The 9,863-nt window shown below is 35.3% G+C and overlaps 1 protein-coding gene across 1 annotated transcript; it reads right to left on the bottom strand.

The window, feature by feature from the left end:
* Positions 1-5,123: 5,123 nt before the first annotated feature.
* On the bottom strand, positions 5,124-9,463 carry LOC108489247 (uncharacterized). Its single transcript, XM_017793644.2, has 2 exons — positions 9,283-9,463; positions 5,124-8,422 (listed from the first exon to the last, which is right to left on the bottom strand). The coding sequence occupies exon 2, from the start codon at positions 8,246-8,248 to the stop codon at positions 5,450-5,452; it is 2,799 nt and encodes a 932-aa protein (XP_017649133.1). The 5' UTR covers positions 8,249-8,422; positions 9,283-9,463; the 3' UTR covers positions 5,124-5,449.
* Positions 9,464-9,863: the final 400 nt, after the last annotated feature.

The following is a 9,863-nucleotide window of genomic DNA, read 5'->3' as shown; positions in this document are numbered from 1 at the left end:
CATTCATGATTCAATTCCAATCGATTTAACATGCCTAAGTACATATCGCATACCTGAATAATTTACTTTACGGAACGAATCCACATATCGTATTAGCCCATAGTCTTATAGCACCACACTTTTAATGGTTTACCTCATCGAAGTTCACATTTAATCACTTTAGTGCCAAGCCATATTCGGCTATCACAAAGGACTAATAATAATAATTTTATACACATCATGGTTTCCTTTAGATATTTAATAATCACAAATTGTGATATCTCTACCCGCACATATACGGCATAGTTTATTCATTGTAACACTCATTTAGTGCATAAAATTTCCAAATCCAATTCAACTTAAGCATAATAGCCATAATCGGCTTATAGCCTTAAATCATTACATATTCGGCACATTAACTAAATAAAATTTACATTCCCTTTACCATATTAATTTAACTCTTGGGCATATAAAAAGGAATCAAGCTTAAACACTTAAGAACTTACCTCGAATGTTGCCGAATGATTACAACGGCTATTCGATTACTTTCTCTTTTCTCTTATCCGAATTTGCCCCTCTATGCTCTTGAGCTTAAAATTTAAAGATTTTAAACTAGTCATTATTCGACTATTCAAGCATCACTTTCAAAATATACTATATATATATATATTCAACTTTCACACCTACTGATCATATCAAGCTTATAAGAAATCAATAAGCAGTTCATTAACAAATTTTTGTCAATGTTTACCACATAATCATAATTTCACTGCAAGTTGTCTTCCTGAGCAATACTCACTAAATCATTTATAACTGGAGCTAAAAAACTCCAAATCAAGTTCCGTTAATTTTCTCTGAAAATAGACCCATATATCTTTTACCCATAAAATTTTCAGGATTTTTGGTTTGGCCAATCAATACCAGATTTTTCTTAAAGTTTCCCTTATTTCACTGTTTGACTAATCTGACCACTCTTCACTACGAATCAAATTTCTCATTGTAAAAAATTAAAAATATGTTCTCATTTATTTCATTCTAAGAATATAAACTTAATCTTATAAACATTTTTGTACAATTTATAATGATTTTATAAAAACAGAACAGAGGATCTAGAAGTCATTTTGACCCTGTCCCACATCACTTCAAATATCTCATCATCGGCAATTATTTTGCTTACATGGTTTCTTTTATAAGAAACTAGACTCATTAAGCTTTAATTACATAATTTATTCAGCTTCTAACTCATCTCCCACAATTTATGGTGATTTTCCAAAATCACGTTCTGCTTCTTGTCCCAAGCAGATTTATTACCAATTCACTCTTTCACATACCTTGCATGCATGTTATTTAAACATGCATATCACAAATCAATCATCACATACCTATAACTTCACTTAAGCATAATCTTCTTTTCATCATTTTAAAGCACAACATTACTCAATATTATCCAAGTTCACATTCGGCCATAATACACACAACATGTTAGCCGATTTTTCCCCTTAGCATCTAAGGCACATGCATGCTCATTTGCTTGACTCAACTTCATCTATTCTCCATTTTTCATCAAAAGAACATGAAACAACAACCATTTCTCTCATTTTCATTCATGACCGAATGCTCACAACACAACCAAATATCAAAAATATGCTTCATGGGTTAAGGTAGAAACAAGAAAAACCCATGAACATCAAAATAGAAGCAAAGCACCATGAACTTATCTTGGATTTTCTTCCCCAAGTGACCGAATATTCAAGAGGTCTTTTCCTCTCCTTTCTCTTCCATTTTCGGCTACCATGAACAAGGATGGACAAAACTTTTCCTTCACTTCCTTCTGTTACTCTTATTATTCTAATTACCCAACAATTTATGACACAAAATGGCATATAATATTTGTGCCATACTCATGCCATAATTTCAATAAAAAAATTTTCACATGTTGTCTACCACCAACATGATGGCCGGCCACTACATGTAAAATGGGAGGTTTGACATGCAAATCCTTCTATTTTACACTACAAATTATTTGGCCACTACAATTTGGCTTATAGCATTTTCAGAAATTTTCACATAGGTCTTATTTCATAATTTTACTCTCAAATGACAAAATCAAAGCATGAAATTTTCACACATGCACTTTCACATATAATAAACACAGAATATAACATTTAATTATTTTTGTGACTCGGTTTTGTGATCCCGAAACCACTTTCCGACTAGGGCCAAATTAGGGCTGTCACAAGTCATGTGTCTCAAGTATACATAATACGATCCCCTGATAAATAACTTTCGCTGGGTTTATGAAACTTCGTAACATGAAATATTTGATTTGGGCGTGAGTGACACACTACAGATATAGAGTTCTCTCTTTCTGCAATTTCTATAATATTTTTCATCAGTTCTTCACACCAAATGTGGTTGCCTTTTATCTATCCAAATATTTTTCCACTTGCTTGAATGTCGAAAAAAAAAACAACGGAAAATTATTTTTCCCTTGGGCCATTAAATTGTTATTATACACAGGTTCCATTTACAGATCAATGATAATACTTAGTACGTACTGATTCAGTACCTTGCATCATTTCCACAAATCATTATACGATTTATCTCACCCCTTATGCATCATTTTCATAGTCTTCTGTTTTGCAACCCATGCATTGTAGTACGATACAATGTAATCGTATTAACTACGGATATTGGCAATCAAAATCGGCATTGGAATCCTAAAACTCGCTTTCACCATAGGTAAGATAATGTCAAAAATCATGTCAGAATCCAATTTCGAATGATTTTGTGACATACTTGCAACAACACAAGTATTTCACCATATGTAAGAAAATATCAGAGATCGGGTCAAAATCCAATTTCAAATGATCTTATGACGTAAACACAAGTACGTGGATCGTTATATTTCTTTGTTGTCTAGAACCCCGTCTTCTTTCTCAGAGATGTCATGATTTTTCATGGGCATCTACCGTTACGCATTGCGCACTTGGCCTCATATTTTTTCGACTCAAGATTTTATAACATGGAAGTTGACCCCATGTTGTATGTTATACCATTTTACTACAACAACAAAAACATCTTTGCAGGAAAACTTCATTCCAACTTGTAAATTGTCAAAATCTGTAGACGAACTCGCATGGCTCATTCTTTTATGAGGAAGTTTTGGAAATTTTAACCCACCTTCAACATCAAAGCCAACATTAAGTATGTGGGGTGGAGGTGTATATGTTGTAAAATCTGGATGGTTTCTTCCTGCCTTGTTTGAACCTTCACAGTCAGAACCACTCCCTTCTGCTTAAGTAGGAATAGCCTCCGGTTTAGAAAATAAGGCAATTTCCAAACCATCCAGCCCAGACTCTCGGATTGAATCATCCTTGGTTTCAAATCCCTTTTCATTTTCAACTCCATCTTCGTTCTCTTTGTTCTTAGGTCCCTCTTCGTTATCAATCCAATTGCATGTCCCTTCACCGGTGTAGGTTGTAGGGAGTATATAATTTGTTCTTGTAAACCTTATGTTAAAACCAATACTACTTGCATATTGTCCACCAGTGTAACTTGATGGCATACCCGCATAAGTGTTTCCAACATAGAACATCAGCATTCGAAAGTTGAAATCAAAAGCACTCATAAAATCTCATGCCAGGTTACCAACTAACCCCTACTGTACGCCAAACCTGAAATTGAGGGCTGAAACTAAAGAATGTCTTCCCATTGATGATTCTGCTATTTCTTGATAGGAGTTTTGTAATAGCACTATTTTGGTTCAACTTTCTACTTCTTGCTCCCAAAATAAATTTACTGGAACTGTTGTTGAACTCAGACCACTTTCCTCAACATCGACAAAGTGGACATATAACTCTAGTATAACATTTTCACTAAAGCAATGCCTATTAAGCATTTCCTTGACATCCATGTCACCTTTGACCTCAAATATATCATATCTAATAGGGTTTAGTGACATTAGATATCTATATTTCAAGCTCGTGATTCTCATCCAGTTTGAAGTAAACACTTTCCTTTTAATTATTGACTGAAGCTTGTTCAATTTTATGCTCCGGTTGAATATCAATTCTATAGATTAGGCTGGTACATAATCGAATCCAATATCGATGTCATAAATTTGACCATCATAACAGATGACGGCTGTAATTCATCATATTTAAAACGAAAACATTATACAAAAAAATAAGTACTTGTTATCCAAATTAAAATGACACTTATTTAAACAGTTAATGGTGCAAAAAGCCCTCAAACTTTAAAAAAAAAAAGCCCTTACTCTTTTCTTTTTTTCACTCAATTGGGTACTTTAACTTTCAAAATGCATCAAAAAAAACCCTCAAACTTTTTTAGAAAAACCAATTAAGCCCCTACTTTTTTTCTTTTGCAATTAATTGGGTACTTAAAATTTCAAAATGCATAAAAAAACCCTCAAACTTTTTCAAAAAAGGTAACTAAGCTCTTGCTTCTTCATTTTATTGCACTTAGTTAATAAGTACTTGAACTGTCAAGATGCATCAAAAAGACTCTCAAACTTTAAAAAAAAACAATTAAGCCCTTGCTCTTTTTTTTTTCTTTTTTATTTTACAGTCAGTCGAATACTTGAACTGTTAAAATATATCAAAAAGGTTATTTGATCATTAGCTTTAACAGTTGATCATTAAAGTTAACTGTCCCTAATTTTTTTCAGTTAAAGCCATCTCGTGTCACAATCACAAGTGTGACATGCGGCAAAAAAATTATAATAAATAAAAATAAATAAAAGTTATAAAATTAGTAAATTTTAATTAAAAATATTAAAATTTTATTAAAAATTAGAATAAAAATTATAAAACCATAAAAAATTATAAAATTATAAAATTTTATAAAAATCATAAAAAATTAATAAAATGCATAAAAAAAACTCTTTAACCATATCATTTGATTAAATTAATTTAACTACTACTTTTAATTAAACACATCGTTTTAATTGTATCGATTAAACTTATTTTCTTTAAAAACAATTTTAATATTAAATTTGTTTAAATATAATAAATAATTAACAAAAAATTGTGTTCTTACATTTTAATACAAAATAAAAATTTTAAACATAAATTCAACTATACTTTTATCATTTCATACTACCAAGCTAGTTAAATCATGGATTTCCAATTCAATCCAATACACCAGTTCAATTTCAACAACACTGAAAAATGTTCAAACAGTAACTGGACATATAAGCAACTGATCTGCAATTACCAGATCATATTTGATGTTACATTTTCCGGTATAGCAAAAACAAGATTCAATGAGATTAAAGAACATAAGCATCCAGTTACACCTAAAGTAGTTAAAAGACATTAACCAAACTTGTCCTGTTTTAGAACCACTGTCCTGAAAAAGCATTATCATCATCATGTAAAGTACACATATAAAATGTAAGAAACAAAAACCGACGGCATTAAACTTAATAATCTTGCTACTCAAAATGCTAGAACGAAAAATAATGTGGTGGCAGTGCTGCAGGATCTAGCTCCAAACATCCTCTTAGGCTGCCCTTTCTCTCATGAGTTAGCTGGAAATACGGAATCTGATGAGAGAACCGAATCTGATCCACCCGAGGGATTTCGATTGTAACATTTGATCCTCCTTTTACTCGGGGCTTGAAAACAGAATTGAAGCCGTCGACGCGATCTAAAACTACAACCTTGATGAGGAAATAAGTTTCCTCCAAAACCTGCACTATGTCATATTCCCAGTTCTCCAAGTCGGAACATTTGATATTGGGGGTCCAGTTCCGGTACAATCCCCATACCTCACCTTTTCTAGGTATGATGTTGTATTTGCCCTTCGTATCTGTAGGCTCGGCTTTTAACAAATGAGAAAAGGAATCGGTGGAGGTGTAGGTCTGGGAACCCCTTCTAATCCCGAATCTCCCGCAACAAGTTGGCATGTCTGAATCTTGCCACTGAGTCGTGGTTTCTAATGGGCAAGAAAAAAGCCATCTCACATGTACTTTGAAAACAGGGGAGGACTCGACTTTCTTGATCTCACCATAATACTTTGGCAAGCCATCCTCATCACCATACAGTGCCCAGATCTGACCAGCACGGAACTTTTCCTCGGTTTTGTCAGCATCAAAATCGTAGAATTCTGATTCTGGAATTTCAAAGGATTTTGGAGCCGAAGCTGAAGGATCAGGATCATTTGATCCTGCCATTGGATCCTCCATTTCTGAAACACTAGGATCTCTGCCATCACCTTCCTCCTTCAAGCCCTTGGGAACGAAAACTTCTTCAGGTAAAGAAGCTGGATCAAGTTCAAAAGAACCTTTTGGCACCCCCTTTCTCTCTTTACCGGTCAGCACAAAGGATGGAACCTTGTGAGAAAACCTGAGTAGTTCATTGGGCGGAATTAGAATTGTTTTAACTCCATCCTTACTCGTTGGACAGAAGACACTCACAAAGCCTTTGACCTTACTCAAGTAAGCAACATGTATACCTACACCTTCACCATTCTCTGATAAGATCTCAACAAATTCATATCCATGTTTCTCGGTCCTCGACTTCCAGTTGACATTCCAGTTCTTAAAAAGGGCCCAAACCTCTCCTTTTCTTGGATATATCTTATAGGTATCTCTATATGGTCCTTTTTCCCAACTTATCAAATGGGAAAACATAAGACGATCTTCAATGCTCTCAGGCTCCCCATGCTTGAACCTACCACAAGAAACAGGTAAACCTTCACTAGCCCATCGTACTGCATTCTCATCATCTGGATCTGGTTCTAGCCACGTGATCCTCACCTTGAACCCAGAGTAGAAGACTTTTCTGATCCGAGCATAGAATCTAGGCATGGCATCCTGTGTGTCGTACAATGCCCAAATCTGCCCTACTGCAAAACACCCTTCTTTCTTCTCTTTGTCAAAGTCATTAAACTCAGGATCAGGGTATACAAAAACCTCCGACTCTTTTGTTTCTTTGCAACTCGTATCCAACACAGGATCATCAATGGTGGGGTTTGAATTTCCCTTAACACCATCAGCAGAAGCTTCCCTAGTTTTCTTAAGATTATCTCCTTTCCCACTTTCCTTCTTACCATTGGATTGGCTTGCCTCAGAACGTTTACCCATTTTGTGGTCCTTCGCTTCATCTTCATTAGCTGTTTCTTCTGTTTCAGAGGGCAATTCCCTTCCCTTGGCCCTTTTAGGAGGATTTACCGTGTCCTCATCATCACTTAAATTTTCCTTGTAAGAAACATGTTGCTTACGCCTCTCAGATCTCCGCACATTCTGCTCTCCTTGAGAATCAAACTTCTTTTTAGATAAAACTTCACCATTTCCATCAATCACCTCATCCTCCTCAGACTCAACGCTGCTTTCACTGTCACAGCTTTCACTGGATTCAACAGTTTGCTTCCTTCCTCTTTTCCCGTTCACTTTTTCAGTTCTGGCATCTGAAGTACCAGCTGCCTTAGGAGTAAAGGATGTAAAAACACTCTCAGAATTAAACTTCCTCTGAGTTCCTGGATCAACTCTGGAAGCATTCTGATTATGCGCAACTCCTTGTCGAGGAAAATTTGACTGAGTCACGTTACTCGCCTGCGGGACTGCACCTGAATCATAGGCAACGAAGTTCTTGTGGCAAGCTTGACAACGAAGAGATCTGTGAAGTACTTCTGTATAGTACTGGTACCTAACTGTACAGTACGGACACTTGGTCCAGAAAGTGCGCTGGCCATTAGAGACCCCTGCTTGAGTTGGTTGTCGCTGCTGTTGAGAATTCATTCCAGAAAAGTTGGTATGGAAATTATTTTGAGCAGCCGGGTATGAGTGCCAACTTGGATTCTGCGGGGGACGACATGCTGCTGCTGGAGCCGGTCTATTAACAGTCACTCTGCGTTTCATGTCATGTGCAGATCTTTTTCCTTGATCCAAAAGAGTCCTTTGAGCATCCCCAATCAACTTAAAAGCAGCTTCAGCACCAGGAAACTTATTCTTATCCGGGTGAAGTTGCAGGGCAAATTTTCTATACTGCTTCTTGATTGTAGCCTCATCAGCTGTCGGCTCAACCTTAAGTATGGCATACCAGTCCTTCTCATTACCAAACAATGGTTTCTCAGCAGCACAGTGTACATCACACACCATTATCATTTGAGAAATATTCTCCAGCTCCTGGAAAAGTTGTTGGGCCTTGATTGCAACTTTAAGAGCCCCTGAAAAATCCTGATTCTGCATCTTCTTCTCCGCGATGCCTTTGGCCCTTAAGGCCTCTTCCTTGTTGCATTCCATCACCAATAAAATCCAGACTGGAGATGGTTGAATACGCTTCAGACACAAAAGTACTAACGTTTGCTTTGATAAGCTAGTTTAATTAAATTACAACAGAATCCAGTACTAGTCCTCCGAGATGGATGATCGCTCATCCATCAGACAAGAAACTCATCTCCCACCTCCTCATGGGCCCTGTAATAGTTTATTTACAACAATTAAGAACCCAATTTGACAAAGTCAGGAATCCCAAGAAATCAAAATCTTATATATCATAACCAATGACACATTTAACATAGAAAAATTTATTTGCGTGCATGAACTCAGTCGTGTAAAGTCTCTACGAAAAATTAAGCATCAACTAAAAGGGATAAAAAAAAAACCAATGTACTTGTAACACTCTTTGACATGAATTTAAAAGATAATACCACAGTATAAGTAATTAAATGTTCAACTTTTTCAATTCAAGGCTTCAAAGAAATAAGACTTTATAATTGTCATTAACAAAAACCAACCAAACCAAATTTCATGCCGGAAATTATAACTAAATATCTCGAGAATATCATCACATTGAAACTAAAAAAAAACCGAGACCACAGTCCATGGAACACACCAAAGAATACGAATAATTCAATGACAAATCGAAAATTACAAAACCATGCATATCAATACGAGTTATAAAGTAATCATTTCCTCTGACATTGTTACCATGATGAGAGAAAACCAAATAAATTCCCTCTATCTTTCTCGCATTAAGACCTAAAACCCTAGTTGTTAAGAAATTTCAAACCCGTAAAACAATTAAACAGGAATGAAAACCTAAAACCCAAATTAAATCCTAAATTCTACCCCCACAAGAAAAGAACCAACGTTTATGAAAACAAAAATAAACCAAATCCATAAGACCCACTAACAAACATAAACGAGAAAGAACACGTATCAACATTTCGGTGACGCAAAACACAGAATAACGTAAGTCAAGTTTTTTTCAAAAAAACACAAACCCTAAAACTTGAAAAACCGATGAAGTGAAGAAGCAGGGAAAGGGAACTTGCCTGTTTTAAGAATTCCAAAAGGGAAGAGAGAAAAGTCTCAACAACAAAAAAAAAAAAAGGAAAAAAAATTAGGGCTTTGAGAGCGGGACAGGAACCGGGGAGGGGGGGAGGGGACTACGAATTTGGGGAAGAACACAAAGTATCTGAGTATGACTTAATTTCTCAATTGCCACTGGTTTTGTGTTCCAAATCTGGACATAATTGTGATTCTGGTCAACTTCAGGGGCATTTTTGGGATATTATTTACTAAAATGCCCTTGTATTTTCAAAAATTTTCATAATTAGGATTGTTCTTTGTATCGATCGGATTAAGAGAGAGCAATCGGTTAATTCGGTCGATTCAACTAAAAAAATTGAAAAATTGATACTTAAATCAGTTAATTGGCCGAATTAGGTTTTAATAGACATAACTAAGTTAACTTGTCAATTTAAGTTTTAATCGACTCAATCAACGTTCAATTGCTTAACTTCATTGAATCATGAATAGAAAAAAAAAATTATTAGGGGCAAGGGTAGAGGTGGCAAAATGAGTTTGAGTCTTAGTACCTAAACCTAAATATATTTAAACTCGATTTAATTAA

This window comes from Gossypium arboreum, chromosome 3 (assembly GCF_025698485.1).
Source record: "Gossypium arboreum isolate Shixiya-1 chromosome 3, ASM2569848v2, whole genome shotgun sequence".
Taxonomy (NCBI): Eukaryota; Viridiplantae; Streptophyta; class Magnoliopsida; order Malvales; family Malvaceae; genus Gossypium; species Gossypium arboreum.
Note: the sequence above shows the minus strand (reverse complement) of the source record. Positions and strands in the feature narration are given on the sequence as shown.